Raw genomic sequence first — 16510 nt, 5'->3', positions numbered from 1 at the left:
CTATCAGACATAAAAGGTAACGTGGAACAATCAGAAGTGGGGAACACAAATTAGAGACAGGATGTCTTAAAATACTGGCTTTGTCTTCTACGTGTAACTGAGAACATTGCAAGATCTTCTTGTCAACACAATGAAGTCCTCTTTCTCCCTTTTTGTTGGGAGTGAGATGATGAACAGTGAGTTTTCCTGTGATGGCCAAAAGATTGTCAGCCAGTTGACAAGAACTGGCTTTAAAAAATTTTTATTTCCAAGGACCAATGTCTGTAAATGAATGGATAGACTGAGATGTCTCAGGCCTGGGCTGGGCGGGGGGGGGGGGGGGGGTGCTTCAGAAATCAGTTTCTGGTGTTGTGCATCAGCAATAACACACGGTAGAGGTTACAGAATGATTTTTCTAGACTCTTCATTCCTTCAGCTATAGCTCAGACAGATTCAACAAATTCCAATTGCTCCAATATCTGATGAAAAGAAAATAGAATGTGAGAACCCCAACAGTGACAGCGAACGCCCACCAAAAATCTGGGGAGATAGAGAGGGAGCTGCTGGATGATGTCATTAATATTAACGCTGACACCTTACCTATCTTAGAATAGTGCTTCCTTACGCACTGCGTGTATCCGCATGTCCCCAACCACACGTGAATGACACGCGTTAACCCGAGCAAAATTCTACCTGTGCGTAAGCGTCAGCATGTGAACGCTGGGTGTGTTCTAGAAGGCACTAACCCCCAAGGAACAGGTGCACAAAGGATATCTTTGATTCTCTGAATCTTCGGTTAGCAGTTTGAGGTCCAGGGTGCAGCTTTGGATCAGTTCATCTAATTTCTTCTCCTCCTGGCTGAGCTCGGTCACTTCCTTGGACAGGCCTTGACACTGGGCCAGCATGCCCCCATCCTCAGACAGACTGCAGCCCCTAGAAACCCAAACACAGACTCTTCGTGGCTGCTCGGGGGGCCAAGGGGGCGAGGGTGCAAGGGAGGGGCAGTGAGAAATGGTCCTTCTGAGTAACATGTCCCCTCTTGACCCAGGAGGTCACACTGCTTGTTAGCCAAGTGTTAAAATCAGAACATTTATACATTTGTATATATTTTTTGTCCACACAGTCCTTCACCTTTCACACCATAGAAATTTAAGTGTGTGTGGGGGAACCCCGAAAAAACTCCTACACTGTTATTTTCAGGTTTCTTTCCTCCAGATGAGGGCTGTTTTTTCAGAAGGCTCAAATTCAAAGGGCGAAAGGAGGAGTTCCTGCCTGCCACATGCCTCCCGGGAGGAAAGAGAAAGAAAGAGGGGGAATAAAAAAGGATAGAGAGACATGGAAAGACAGAAAAATGTGAAAGAAAAGATGAGGAGTGGTTCAAAATTCAACGAAATATCATTCGGGAGGCACAAAAGACCTAGGCAGTTTCTGAGGGTCTTCTCTACCAACCACCGAAAAGGAAAAGGTTAAGGGAACAGATGTGTGTGCTGTGTGCAAGAACAAAGACCAATACCCAACAGGTTTCTCGAAACCACAGGCCTAAATGGGTCCCTGAATTGTCACAAAATTCCCCAAAAGTACAAAAAGTTACCCACACTCATCTCATGTTTGAGGGAGTCTGTTTTCAGAGCCACCCTATAACAGACTTGGTTCCTTCCCACAACACTTTCATCATCCCTTCTAAAATACTGGCTGTTGGGATGCTCCGTCCGTAATTCACAAACGAGATTAACCACACACTGAATCACACGTGTGGGTGGACGGGTGACATGTGTTATCATCCCTGCTTTCCAGGAGGAACTGAGGTCTCTAAGTCTCGCCTCCATTTACCCAGAAAGCGAGCTGACCTGCCGTCAGAGCCACGGATGAAGATACGTGGTGATGGGGCACCTACACGGATGTGTTCATACACAGCCGGAGTTCATTTCCAAAGCCCTGTTAGGGACAAGCCGAAGACACGTGCCCGCATCCTTTAGATCACGCACACAGCCTCACGGCTGCAGATGAACGGCATCCTACTTGACATCTGCAGGCCCCCCCCCCCCGCCGAGATCCCGGGATCTCCTTGCCTGAGGCTAATCATGTGTCTCTGACAGCATCTGGAGGGTAAAGAGACTTTGAACTTCGGGCTAAGGAGTCGAGGGGCAGCGGGGAGGAGACCACGGAAGTGGAGTGCGGGCGTGATCGTGAAATCTGGGGCTGGGGGTGGTGGCTTGTACTCACATCCACTGCACGTTGTTTTTCGACTTCTTCTTAATGAGGTGGATGCCTTCCAGCACGTTGGTGATGTCGTAGATTCTCCTCTTCTGCACTTTCAGCACCTCTGCCGCCTTGTTCAAATCCAAGACCCCGTCAGGGGACTGGCTCAGGAGCTGAATGAACTTCTTGGTGAGCAGACCAAGTGATGTGTCATACCGTGTTTTTTCTGAGGGAGATTTTGGAGCTTAAAGAAAAACAAAAGCCGAGCGGGTGGGGAGGATAGGGGGAAAGGTAAAGAAATGAAGGGTTTCTTTGCAGGTAGGCAAGCCCTCTTTCCCGTTGCAGCCCAAGTATTAGCGTCCAAGCAAAGCCGCTGTTGTTGTTCTCGGTAAGTTACAGAAAGCTATGAAGTGGCTTTATTAGAAAAGGAAGGGACAGTACAAATTCCTGTTTGATGAAAGCTTTTTGCTGTGAATTTCTCAGTAGCTTCTACTTTGCCTCACCCTCCTCCCTGAGTCTAGGGAGGTATCCCACACATCGTAGGTGCTCAACGTTATCTGTGGAATGAGTGAAAACGTGCTACAGTCTCCGAGGACCAGCACGTGGGGAGCCCAACCCGATGGGGCCGGGGCTGCAAATCTCTCCTGCATTTCACGACGGGGGCTCAGACAGACCCCTCGTAACTCGCTTTGCAGGCTCCACGGTCTGTGTGTGTCTGTGACTTAGTCACAGCTTTTCAGGGAATGCTTCATTTGGATGAAGAATACCTAAACAGTCTTTCCATCGACTCGCCCCGTCCCTCTTGCATGTTATGTCCTCATTCAATATCGTATTTATTCTGTCGTGCGGGTGCGCATCACACAGGGTTTGTGGACGGCCTGATCCGTAAGCTCCACAAAAGGGGCGAACAAAGTCTAATTTAGCGTCTATGTTAAATGCCAGAGACATAAAGGACTATTTCGCTGTTTCCAACCTACTTTTCTCTCTCTCTCTCTCTCTCTCTCTCTCCCCAAAGAAACAAAAGGTGGGAAGGAAAACGAACTGCAATGCAGGGGTTTCAGTCAATGTGGACACTGCCTTAGGCGAAGCTAGAGATTGAGGCCGGTGTAGACCTGACCGACTCTGGCACAGTTCTATGCGCAGTTAGCCCGGTCTCAAAAGTAATGTCCATTAAGGGAAGTTAAAATTAAGTTTGATGACAGAATGGTGCCAGAGAACTTGTACGCCGGGTGAAAAAGGACACTGCGCACATTTTAAGAGGCCTCCCCCCGAGTCAGTATCCAGGCACCTAAGGGACTCTACACCCTTTGTGGGGTGTCTGCAGACACTGTGTTTATTTTCTGGCTAGGAACAGAAAGAGATGAAAAAGGACACAACGGCCACAATTATCCACACCTTGGCATCCTCTCAGCCACAAGCTTTGAAAGGGGGGAAGCCCACACCGGGGAGAATACGAGATGGAAGGGATCCTTACTTTTTGGACTATCTGGACTCCGCAGGGCGGCTCTTCCTTTGCCCTTGGGGGTTTTTAAGCCATCCGAGAGGTACTGATGACCGCTTTCTCCTAGCTCCAGCCGTCGCTTTGCCTGCAACGTGAAAGGACGATCGGTCGTCACTGGCCACGCGGGCGGTCACAAGCCGTGGGGCTGTTTGGGGGCCGGCCCTGCCCAATGCTGCGGGCACATGCCAACTCCCGGCACCTCTGCTCTGCCTCACTCGGGGCCCCTGTCATGCCCTCCGGCCAGACGCTGGCTCCGGGGGCTGGGCTGGCAAGGAAACTCTCTTCACCTGCCACAGATTACCCGTCTAGGCTCAGACGGACCCATCCACTGTCCTGCAGGGTCAGGCCCGGGGGCCACATTGTTTACTCCTTCGTTGATTCGACATATGTGCCAGGTGTGGGGTGAGACGGTCAGACCACAGCGGGCATCATGGAACGTAAATTCGCTTTTCCCTTGCGACACTTTGCCGCCTACCTTCATCTCTGATCTGGGTTGGACCTCTTCCCTTGTGCTCCCCCAAACACTGTGTGTTTACATGCACGATAACACTTAGTGGATAGAAGGGTTATTTTACTTATCTGTTTCTCATTTCCTTTAAGGCAGGGACTGTTTCCCATTTATCTTTGTATACCTAGTGCTTGGCATAGAGCCTGGCTTTCTGTAGGTATTCAACCACTCTCGCTCTCTATATATTTATATTCAACGAAAGAGTGATTAAACAGCAATGCAGCTAGTCACAGACTGCAAATGGTCATTCATCAGAACAACAAATATTGTAAATGCTCAATCTTGGGCTTCAACTAGTATCACTGTCTCCATTTTTGTCATCAAACCTGGCAAATGAGAAGTCTTCATCCAAGTTTTTTTTTTTTTAGAGGGAGAGAATCTTAAGGAGGCTCCACGCACAGCGCAGAGCCCAACTCGGGGCTCGATCTCACGGACCCTGAGATCACGACCTGAGCCGAAATCAAGAGTCGGACGCTTAACTGACTGAGCTACCCAGGTGCCCCTTCATCCAAGTTTTTCATTTAATTTAATTTTACTTAAAAAATATCCACTTAGTGTCTATGGACTGGGCTTAGGGAACAGAAGTAAAGCAAGATGGGTAAGACTGTCTGCCTCCCTAGCGCATAGAGTCCACGAGAGGAGACAGATAACTAAGTAATTGTTGTGTACTAACTAACTGTACGCTGGGATGGGTGTTCAGACAGGAATGGCACCCAACTAGACACCCCGCATGGCCATGTGTCTTCAGGCTCATCTGAGGGCACATTCTTCCAATGAGGAGATGCACAATTTCATGGTAACCCCTCATGACACAGAAACAGAAGGAGTAACTTATCAGCTGATGACAGACATGCAGCTTCTCTATAAAAAGTTATCAGCGAATCTTGCTCTGTTCACTCCAGAAGCCCCTTTGGCCACATGTGGCTCATCTGAATCAACATGTGCTCGAAGTATAAAATACACACTGGAGGTTGAAAACTCAGCACGGAAAAGGGTAAAGGATCTCACCAATACCTTTTACACAGATTACATGTTAAAATGATACTATTTTGCCTTTATGAAATGTGATTAAATCAGGTAGTATTAAAATCATTATTTTACCTGTTTCCTTTTATATATATATATATATATATATTTTACCATGTGGCTTAAATTTGTGGCACACATGATCTTTCTGTTGGGCAATGCTGGGCTGAACTTCACTCTAAAGGCCTAGGAATGACATTTGGCAACTTTCTTAACTTCATTTTCCCCTCCCAAATATTCTGTCAAATCCTTGTGTGAGCCTGTTGTTTTAGTTGGCCTGGCAAACATTCCCTCTTCATGAGGCAAAAGCTCCCTGATTGTTTTTGGGGAGCACCCATCCCCGGTGCTAGCCCAAGTGCATTGTGCCCCTAGGTGACCCGGGCCTGGCTGATCTTTTGTTCCACCTCCCCCTCCCTCACAGTGGCTGCGGTGAGCGGCATATGACCAAAGGGGGGTAAACAAAGGCCAACCCCAGGGATTTTTCTGGAGCTACTGCCAAGAAGGCGTTGTGCCTTCCCAGGAAGGCTGACGTTAGCCAGAAGCCATCCGAGAATGGAGGGTCCACAGGGGCAAGTGGAGTGGAGAAAAGGAGAGAGAGGGTCTGAGGCCGTCCTTCAAAACTCTGAATCAGGTCATACGCTGGGGGCAACGGTTGGTCTTCACCCCAGATTTCTCCGTTGCATCAGCCCATAACATCTCCTTTTTGCTTAAAGCTCTTTGAGTTAGGGAAATGGAAGTGTGGTGTTGCAAGTGACAGCTTGTGGAACGAGCTGAGTCAAGCTGAGCCTTGGTGCAATGGGGAGCTGGCAAGCCTCGTTCAAGAGTGGCAGAGTGAGTGGGTCACTTCGTGGGGTCTTCAGGAAATTACTGCTGATAAGCTTCATTGGAAGCTTGCCTGAAAGTCAGGAGGGGGACAGCTTTGCTATGGAGGCCTTTTCTTTCCATCGAAAGCAATCCAAGAGATACAGAGCTGTAGCCCCTCCATGCGAACGTCCCCAGAAGGAAGCCAAATGGGAAAAGAGCTGGGGATCTAGGACTCTTGGGCCCCTAGGTCGGGAAGTCTGTACACTCTCCCTGGACACTCACAAGAAAGAACCACCCACTGGCCGACGCTGGGGGCATGTTACTTTTGTCTCCCCGTCCAGGCTAATGTTCCAAATTGCTTTGAGGCAAAGGCCTATGGAAGCCATAAGCTGTAGGCTGGGGAAATTCCCAGAGGTCTGTTGCCAAGAAACGGAGATCTAACTTCAAGGACCAGGACTAGGCAGGTTGTGTGACTTTGGATAGTTGATCCAATCTAAATACTAGATAGAAAATCTAAGAAATCTTAAAGGCAATTCTACTGCCAGAGAATCCTTAAGTCCAGAAAACAAAGGTCTGTGATAGCAGCCTCTAAGGGAATCAATCACCAGGCCAATACGTCTACACCAAGAAGAAATGAGCTGCGGAGGAAGGTCAGCCCCGCAAATCCTCCTGGAGGGTAGGAATCGAGGCAGTCCTATCGGCTGCACAGTCACGTCCCCACCAAGTCTCCCAGGGCCTGGAATTTATTCCTGTGCGGAGACACAACGTGCTTTGGGAGGCGATCCCTGTGTCATTTCCCTTCTCCCAGTGGACACTTCTGGTGGGCTATCCCGTGAGCCTCCCTCCATTGTGCAGTGGCAGGGGCTGAATGGATTTGAGAGAAACACACAGTACTTAACTACTTGTAGCTCCCAGACCTGAGGACGGGCACACTAACTGGACTCTCTTTTGGGAAAGGGCCAAACAACTCTGGTCTCCGACGGAGCAGCATTACTTCAATGCTCACCTTAACAAAGGCAAGCATGCACGCTTGGTTAAAAAAAAACCCGAAGAACTGTATGGGAGGTTTTAAACAGGACAGGTGGTCTCTGCTTACACCAGGGCAGACGGAAGTCTCTTTTGTTGGCTCTTAGTGTGACCATCTCCCCGAACTGTGAGTTATTCTGTTTACAAACAGACCTTCACATCACAGGGCCCCTACCAGTAAAGCAACTCATCTATCTGGTGCTCAGCAGAAGGCCCAGCTATTTGGTTCTAAATAAGAGTAAAGGTTAGACAGGAGCGATGCTATGTAGATCATTCCACACTGCCGAGGTATTATCAAGGGCAGCTTTTCTTACAAAGGAACCACGCACTAATTTTAGGACCTCAGCCCAAACTAAGATGACGTGCCTCTGTAATGAAACAGTTGGACTGTTAAATTTCTGAAAATGTATATATAAAAATAATAGGAATAACTGTCAGGCAGCCAAGCAGGAGGCTGTGAGGGGGAAACATCCACAGTTTCTGCCTGCCTGGCCCCTATTTTTCCCTTTGGGGAAGAAACTTCTCCCCAGTTCTTGGTTCAGATGGTTTCTTTGTCTCTAAGCCTGATAAGCAAAAAGCCTGCCGTTGCTCAACCTCTTAGGCTGGCCCTTCCCATCAAGGGTTCAAAGGAGTGGACTGTAATCTGGGCCCGCCAATCCGTGTATTCCAGTCCCTTGGCTAATGGGCCTATGACCAAGGCAGGAGAATCAGCCAGTGCTGGGACTTTGGTTAGAAATGGTGGGTTCTTTTCACTAGGAGCTAGCAGGACGTAAGCCTGGAGCTACCTGGGAAGTGAACCAACATGGAAGGAAAAAGCTGGAGAGAGACTGAGTCCCAGGGCCTTCAAGGGAGGTACTAGATAGAGCCACGCCCAAAGGCAGGTCTACCCAAGACTTCCATTTGTGTGAACCAACAAATTCCCTTTCTTGGTACAAGAAAACTGAGTTAGATCACCACCCTTTGCAACCCAGTGTCCTGACAGAGCTAGCCTGCTAGCATTAGCTAGAACACAAGGAACCTCTGAGTACGTACAACGTGTCACACAAGGAACCTCTGAGTACGTACAACGTGTCGATCCCACAACCCTGAGGTCATGACCTGAACTGAAATCAAGAGTCACACACCGTTAATTGCTTTCCATTTCATTACGCTATCTCATTTTCACGACATTCCCAGAAGATAGTTGTTATTATTATTTCCTATCCTACAGGAAAAGATGAAGGTTTAGAGCACTTAAGTAACTTTTCCAGGATCCCAGTCAGTAAAGACGCCTACTCAAGTCCATGCCTACAACTGCTTTACAAAATGATTGTGAAAAACCGCCATGTAAGAATACTTGAACAGTTTCATTAAACTGATGCCGTCTTACTCTATGATAAACGTAGAGTTTTACTTATTTCATAATTTTTAAGAACTTTCCTTTACACAATAAACATGGAAATTCACATGGAAATTCAAACAGTGCAAATGCACTTATGAGGAAAGCAAATCTTTCCCCCCACTCCTGACCCTGTTCCCTTCCTCAAAGGCAAGACTGTTAAGTTCCTTTGAGATCCTTTTATTTTTAAAAGATTTTATTTACTTGAAAGGGAGAGAGTGCGCACATGGGTGGGGGGAGGCGCAGAGGGAGAGGGAGAAGCAGACTCGCCGCTGGGCAGGGAGCCCAACGCGGGGCTCAGACGCGGGGCTCGATCCCACAACCCTGAGGTCATGACCTGAACTGAAATCAAGAGTCAGACACTCAACCAACTGAGCCACCCAGGCAACCCTCCCCCTTTGATACCTTTTTAGACAGACTATGGAAGTACAGTACGTACACACGGATACAGCTGTGCGACCCATAAAAACACTGTACACAAGTGATAGCAGACCACACGATACTCTTAACACATCTTCAAGTTTGACCTGTCAGTACACAGAATGACTTTATTTTTCACAGCTACAGAATATTGGATTAATTAATACACCATGATTTGTTTACTTAACCTAACACTCATGGCATTCAACACTCTTCTAGAAACTACTACATTTCCCCATTAAGCATTCATAATGGCATTTTGGGGTAGCTATTACTATATCCCCCTTGCACTGAGGCAGAGAAGGTAAGGATTCACCTAAAGTCTCAGTTAATAAGTCACAGATACCAGGATTTGAGCCCATGACTTCCCTGGACTGATGGAAATGTCCCTCCTCTGTTGCCATAGCAACTTCCGGGGTACCACGGCATCATTTTGCCATCATAACTTACGTATACGCTCCAGGTTTCCTCACCAGACCATGAGGAGCTCAGGTCTTAAGTAGGCTTGCACTTGGCATGCACTCAGTCGAATTTACTTATTTATTTTGAATGAACCAAGGAATAAATTCCCAAAGTCTCTCGGCAGGTAAATCACAAAGCTCTGACATTACCCACCCGTGAGGCTGCCATGTATGTTGTAGTCCATGTGTGTATATATAGACATGTATGTGTGTGTACACATCTACATATGCTGCAGATTAATCTCTACATATTTGGAAAGGTTTTCAAGAAATACGAAGGGGAAAAATTAAAGTTGCAGAGGGATACATATAATGTGATTTTATAAGGGTAAGAAAAACTATAAAATATAGACTTCGCTATAAAAATTTCCAAGTATCCAGAGAGGAAGAAAGTCTGGAAAGAGCCACATCAAATGTTAATGGAGGTTATCTCTGAGAAGTAAAATTAAATACAGGGTAATGATTTCATGTTTATAGCTCTATAATATTTGATTGTATTTTACAAAACAACGTGTACATATTAAAGTTATACCTTCTGAACTAGCAATTCAACTCTTTGGAGTATGTCAGGAGAACATTTATGTTGTTTCTAGGGTTTGTCTATTAAAAACAGTACAGCCAGTTTCTTGAATATTTTTATATTTTTCCACATATATCCAACATAAATGCCCAAGTTCAGGAGAAAAATTCAGTACGTTATTGTACATTTATATAACGGAATGTTATGCAATTAATGATGAACAATCTATATATGTAAGTTTAAAAGAAAAGTAGGTGTGAGTAGTAAAATTTTATTTTTGTGGGGAAATTATATGCATAGGAAGAAAGGATATCTAAGGATATAGACCTAATAGTTTAAGAGTATTAATCTCGGGTGGTAGGATTACAGTGATTTTATTTTCTTCTTTCTAAATCATTTAAAAGTGAGCATGGGTAATACTTGCATTACGTGACAATCACTTGCATTTGCCCTTTGAGGTTAGACAAAAGAAAGCTGCTGGTTTGTTTTTTTATACTGTTGAAAATCTTATGTACCATTCAGTAGCTATGGGTAGGAGTTCTCAGCAGAAATGGGATGGATACGCTACCAGAAAGGCATCCCAGGCTCACGATGGGGAGGGAAGTGGTGTTCTTAACTACCATTTGACTGAACCACAGGAAAAAATTAAATCAAGAAAAAGGCATGGCCTGCTGTAGTTCACAAACTGAGCCCTAAAATAAACTCCTTTTACCCCAGTTCATAAGAGATCCGGGCAAGGGAAAGAACCGGATCTATGATACATTTTGTCTCATGGCCAAAGATGAGACAGGGCATTTTGAACAGAGGAAGAAGAGAAACAGAAGATGGAAATTAGATAAAAAGAATGAGGGCCAGGTTAGGTTCATTAGTGAAAAAACCCAAAGGAGAGAATCTCCAGCTCCAGACCAGACCACAGCTGAACCTCACTTGGATTCTGGCCATCAGGTCAGTAGGTTAGGGCAAGAGGATTTTAAGAAAGGCATACACAGCTTCCAGTTGGGACTACATAGTAACTCAATCTGGCTAACCATTCTTAAATCCATTCGAATATTTATTAAATGCCTGCTGTGTACCAAGCCCCGCACAGGCAGATAATTGATTATAAAGGCGCACGGTGGTCCCTGCTGTTAAAGAGGCTGTGGGCAAACCAACAACGGGAAATGCATGATGAAGACAGCAACGAGCTCATGGTTGGGGGTGGGGGGGGGGGCAGGCAGGCAGGCAGGCAGGCAGGGGGCTGTATGGAGAAGAGGGTGGAGGTCTGGAGAGCGTGGTTAGAGGGGGCAGTGCTTGAACCACGTCCTGGAAGGCAATGGGGCTGTCCCGCACGGAATGGAGTGGGAGTCGGGGTCCAAGCATGTGCAGAAGCGCAGAGCCTTGGAAGGGCCACGCTTCAGGGGTGCTGGTGGGTAGGGAGGGGCTTGGGTGCAGAGAGTGAGGAAGGAGCCACATCCTTGGTCCCTTCTATGTCCCCTTTCCCTGGCGCTGAGGTTACCTAGGACGAAGAGCCTGAAGGTTGTCTTCCCCGGCTTTCCTCAGCCAGGGGCACGTTCAGAATTGAACCAGAGCAGCGTCTCTATGAGCTATTAGGTGAGAAGCCTAACCAGGAACCGAATTCTTCCCGAGACCTGGTGAGCCCAACGGGCATGCAGAAGGCCCCGACGGATGCATGTGCAAATAGGAGCAGCAAGTGTGCAGTTTACCGCGGTGAAGACTGCCCCTTCGATCCTGCATCCCAACCGCCACCAGTGGGGGAGCGGAGGTCTCCTCTTCCCCACGCCTCCCGGCCCCAGGGAAATCCTCCCACCACTGGGCACCCACAATGGCACCCAAACTGGGCCATTTTTCTTCTTTTCATTTTTAAACTACAGATCTAGGGTATCCTAACTTCACTATAACTTATGTTATGGACCGGTTTGGGAATCTAACCACATACGCATGAATGTTTCCAAAGGAAAAGAAAGCCTAACTTCTGGGATGGAAGACATTTACTTATAAACTGGTGACTGCATCCCTTTCTAAAGGCATTTGTTTCGTTTTTAAGAATAATTGGAGACAGGGCACTGGGCTGGCTCAGTTGGTACAGCATGCGGCTTTTGATCTCAGGGTCGTGAGTTCAAGCCCCACGCTGGGCATGGAGCCTACTAAAAAAGAAAAAATAATTTAAGAAAATTTAAGAGAAAAATCAATGTACACGATTTTTAAAAATCCACTAGTTCAGGCAGCTTCTAGTGGCTACCTCCCCAGGGGAATCAGTTTTCCTCTTTCTCCTGGTGGTCACCTCGCTAAGGAATAAGCTTGGATAGCTACTTCTGGACAAAAGTGTCCAGCACCCAATGATGACGATCACCCCACCAAAGATGACCTCATCTGTTTACATCCATCATATCTTTTTCTCCGTCCTCTCAGGTATTCTATCAAGTCCCCAGTTTTTCTCCCACCTGAAACTCTTGGACCTCTTGCTGTCTAGACTCTTGCCTGATTGTTCCGCAAGCCTGTTGCGAAGCTGTCATTCTGTGATTTTCCACTCTCTGTACCGTGTTGAAGGCTGAGGGACACCTGTCACTTTATTTGACTGCCCAGCCTCTGAAGCTTCCCTCCTACGGTTAGGAGCCTCCCTGCTTGATCAGTCTTGGTGGGAGCCGCCTTGCTATTGCAGAAGCTGAAGACTCCACGCGCTCTTTCCTAGCTTCACCAGAACTTGGGCCAGGCCCGTTACCTACGTGGGACAGACAGACACACCTGCCCTGGAATCTGGAATCTGGAGTTGCTCTGGCAAAGCAGCAGGCTGTCTGGTGATGGCTGCTGGAGCCCAGGAGAAATCCCTGGTGTTGCTGGACTCCTTCCGTGGCTTGACATTTTGGCTGTGGTTCTGGCTACTGATCCTTCCTTCGTTCCTGCCTGTTCTCCAAGCCTGGTTCTCTCATCTTCAATATCCACCAATAAAGGTCTTTTCTGCTTAAGTCTGCCAGGGCTGTTAACTGACGGCTTTCCCGGAACACACCCGAATAGTATGGAAGAGAAAATCCAAGTCCTCGAATATCTGAAATGTGTATTTCATCCTCACGCTCGATAGGCTGGCTAAGTAAAGAACGGAAGGCTGATCTTCGGTTGCCCTCTGAACCTGGAAGTCACTGGTCCAGTTGTTTTTAAACCCAGCGTGGATGATGAGAAACCTGCAGCCACTGATTCTCATTTGACTGAAGCTATTCGGTTTCTAACCTCTCTGAAAGCCTCCCGGCCTGCCTCACATTTATTGTGACATTTCATAACACCTATTCAAGTGGACATCTTTTCTCACTCACTGTGTGAGGGCCTCCTAGAAACTACCTGCGTGGCCTTCGGCTACAAGAAATATTTATGTTGTAAATCATCCCCTCCCATTTCCTGTCATCGCCCTGGAATTCCCATTCCTCTTAGAGTGATCCTCTAAAGCTCGAATTTTCTATTTTCCAAGTCTTTGCCTTTTTGTTCTACTTAGCTGTTCTTACATTAAATTTAGCTTCCATTCACTAAATTGTTTTTTTTTTTTTAAAGTTTGGGCACCGGGACTTTTAATATCCAAGAGCATTTGTTTTGCTTTTGCTCTCTGATCAATCTATTTTTATAGCATCTTGTTCTTTTATGAATAGGAGAGTCTCTCCTTTGCCACTCATTATTTTCTTTTCAAATTTTCTTTTGTTTCCCATTTAATCTATTTTCTCCACTGTCTTCTTTTCCTACCTAAAGAAAAAAGAAATCTTGGCCCCACTCTATAATTGTTGTAGTCTTTTTTTTCAAATGCCTAGTCCCTATTTAAGTGACACCTAGCGGCTGTATGACTCAGATTGAGGTGATATCCTTAAATGCCAGAATGGAGCTAATCCATTTATTTTGAGAAGATTTCTCAAAACCTATCCGGCTGAGGACAAGATTCCCAGATTCTGCATAAAGTCCTTCCTGCAAACTCCTATTTTTACCTTTGGTTTATCACATCTCAGCTTCTCCAAGGAAGACCAACGCTCTCTCTGGCCCTAGCTACCTCTGTTCTTTTTTTTTTTTTTTAAGGATTTTATTTATATATTTGACAGAGAGAGAGAGTACAAGCCGGGGAAGCGGCAGAGGGAGAGTGAGAAGCAGGCTCCCCGCTGAGCAGGGTGCCCGATGCGGGACTCGATCCCAGCACCCTGAGATCATGACCTGAGCCAAAGGCAGACGGTTAACCGACTGAGCCACCCAGGCGCCCCCCTGTTCTACTTTACTGACTTCCACCCCTCCATCCTTTCTGAGTTCCAGAAATCTGCTGAGTGATCTTGTCCACTAAAAACCCCGTTCTCATTTTCAATGATTTTTTTTTTTTAACTGTTTACTATTATTGTCATCAGGCTTCCAGGGAAAGGAGATACTTGTTTGACGATGTGCCTTTCTGAACCAGAAGTGTCTATGTATTTAATTCTCATTTATCAGCAGGTGATACCACCACTCACCATATGTAAGGCACCGAGCTAGGCCCTCCCATGATAAAGGAATGGCTTCTTTTGCATGTAAGAGCAGCTGAAACCCAGACATCCTTCCTACCTAAGTCTCTACCCCAATAATTGAATACGGATTATAAAAAAGCAAAAACCTCTGAAAACCTTTTACAGATTAATTCTGTATCTATACCAAATGAAGAGTAAATGAATAAGAAGCTTAAGACAAGGGCCTGATTAATAAGTTAGATTTAATGTCATGCAAATGAAGTGAAAATAAGTAATATTTTTAATAATGAGAAATACTGTGATGACCTTTTCTATCATAACCATCGTGGTCTCTCGAACAGAGAGGGCAAAAGGTTTTTAATCCCCCCACACAATGCTCAAGCTTTATTATTCCCTTTGAAGTCTACACTTCACATGCTTTTGCAGGAAAGTAAACACGGAACACTGTACAATTAAACCACTAACTGAAAAGAGAGTTTTAAATTCAGTCATATCACCCAATTCATAATGTGTTTTTCTTTTAAGTTATTGCTAACCTTAAGTATGTAGTTACTGTCCATAAAACAGAATTTAAGAATTCTTCTCTTCTGACAGCTGAATTTCCAGTTTGGAGGTTGGCAAAAAGAATTTAAACTAGATTTAGTGATGGGCAGTTACGAAGTATAGGCTCTGCTGCTCAGATGTACTTGAATCTCCCACCGTAGTACTATTCAGTTTATCTCGACTTTCCAACTCCTAGTTTCTGGTCTTACGATTTTACCTCACTTCAACACCAATGAAATAAACTAGGAGTTGATGTTTCCTGTATAAGGCCAGGTAGTAAATATTTTAGACCTTGTGGGACACAGCCCTGTTAAATGGGTTTCCTTGTATTCCAATAAAACTTATTTACAAAATAAGCTGGGGGCCAGATTTGGCCCATGGGCCACAGTCTGTGGACTCATGGGATAAACCATTATCCTCCTACAAATTGATTTAGGTTTTTATTAAAGGATATTTATATTGCTCACACCAAATACTGAAATTTTACAAAGAAAGCCAGTCATCTTTTTGGGTAATGGAATTCTGTCTCTGTCATGCTTTATGTTATATATGAGGACTTCAAAGAAGTACTAAAAATACAAGCACATTTGAGCTATCTGTTTGAATAGCTGAACCTCATCTCATCCACAGATAACAATGATAATTAAACACATGAAGATACTCTTTTTTTATGTCCTCAACCTTTATGGATAAAGAGATAATTTATAGGCACAATGAAGAGCTATAAACAAATTCTTATTATGGGTTTGACAGATCAATTTTAGAGAATATTAATTTAATTGCTTCATGACTTGTGTAAAAAAAAAAAAAAAAATCTTCTCTCAGCAAACTTTCTCCCATTGAGTTATTGTAGAGTAACTGTTCTGAATCTCAACCAGACTTCGGAATGTAGTTGCTGAAACAGTCTGCAGCACAGTGCGAGCACCTTAAATCTTGGAAAAAGAGCATGTGTTTAATGATTACCGTGGCTCCCACAGATGGGGCACTTGGTCCTGGTGGACACAGCTTCACAAACTGCCCCCTGGTGCAGGAGCATGATAAATGGACTCCAAGAGGTAAGCGCGCTTTTGAAAGATGTATGAACCTAAGAACGAATTGAAGAAGCTCCTCCTAAAGTAGTAAAGGGTTACCGTCCAATACTTGCACAACTGACCTGAAGACCAAAGAGCGCTACTTTTCCCACGCACTCCACTTTCATTTAGAGGCCAACTTAATTCCTGTCTCTGAGAGTTGGGGAGTTTCTGGGTTGTAACACGGTAAGGAGGAGCCTGGGTGGAGGCCAGTGAACTCCCTGAGTTGAGAAGATGGAGCAGAGAATCCAGGGAGGTCAGAGTAACTCAAATTTGGACAGAGCCCTGAAAGGAGAGAACTGGTCAGAGACACAATCTTGGGAATCTGCAGAAGGTCCCTCTTGAGAATCCAGTAGAATACAGCATGTGTATGTGAGGAAACTACCCAAGGCCAGGAAACATACCTGAAACAAATAAGAAAGAGTGCCTAGAGTTCCCGTAGGGCCTGGAATTATAAAACTGTAGGCACACTGTTCCTACAACTGTTCCTAACAGACAGACTTGGGGGGGGGGGGCGGTAAACACACCAAAAAGCAAAACAAAAACAAAAAGCAGCCTCATAATGCAGAGACACAGATAGAGTACTCAGAAGGGTGTTGCTGCATTGGTGAGGCA

General features: G+C 45.6%; 1 protein-coding gene across 2 annotated transcripts in view; it reads right to left on the bottom strand.

Moving 5' to 3' along the window:
- The window catches only part of E2F3 (E2F transcription factor 3), a 72426-nt gene that overhangs the window by 8369 nt on the left and 47547 nt on the right, over positions 1–16510 (bottom strand). For both annotated transcript variants that reach the window (XM_032424744.1, XM_032424743.1), the window contains exons 2-4: positions 3653–3764; positions 2203–2422; positions 754–912 (exon numbers count right to left, since the gene is read on the bottom strand). In XM_032424744.1, coding sequence (XP_032280635.1) covers positions 754–912; positions 2203–2422; positions 3653–3764 — 491 coding nt within the window. The remainder of the gene's footprint in view (positions 1–753; positions 913–2202; positions 2423–3652; positions 3765–16510) is intronic.

The sequence above is a fragment of the Phoca vitulina genome, unplaced genomic scaffold (genome assembly GCF_004348235.1).
Source record: "Phoca vitulina isolate PV1807 unplaced genomic scaffold, GSC_HSeal_1.0 scaffold31, whole genome shotgun sequence".
NCBI lineage: Eukaryota > Metazoa > Chordata > Mammalia > Carnivora > Phocidae > Phoca > Phoca vitulina.
The sequence above is the reverse complement of the archived record's forward strand: the minus strand, read 5'-3'. Positions and strand labels throughout refer to the sequence as shown.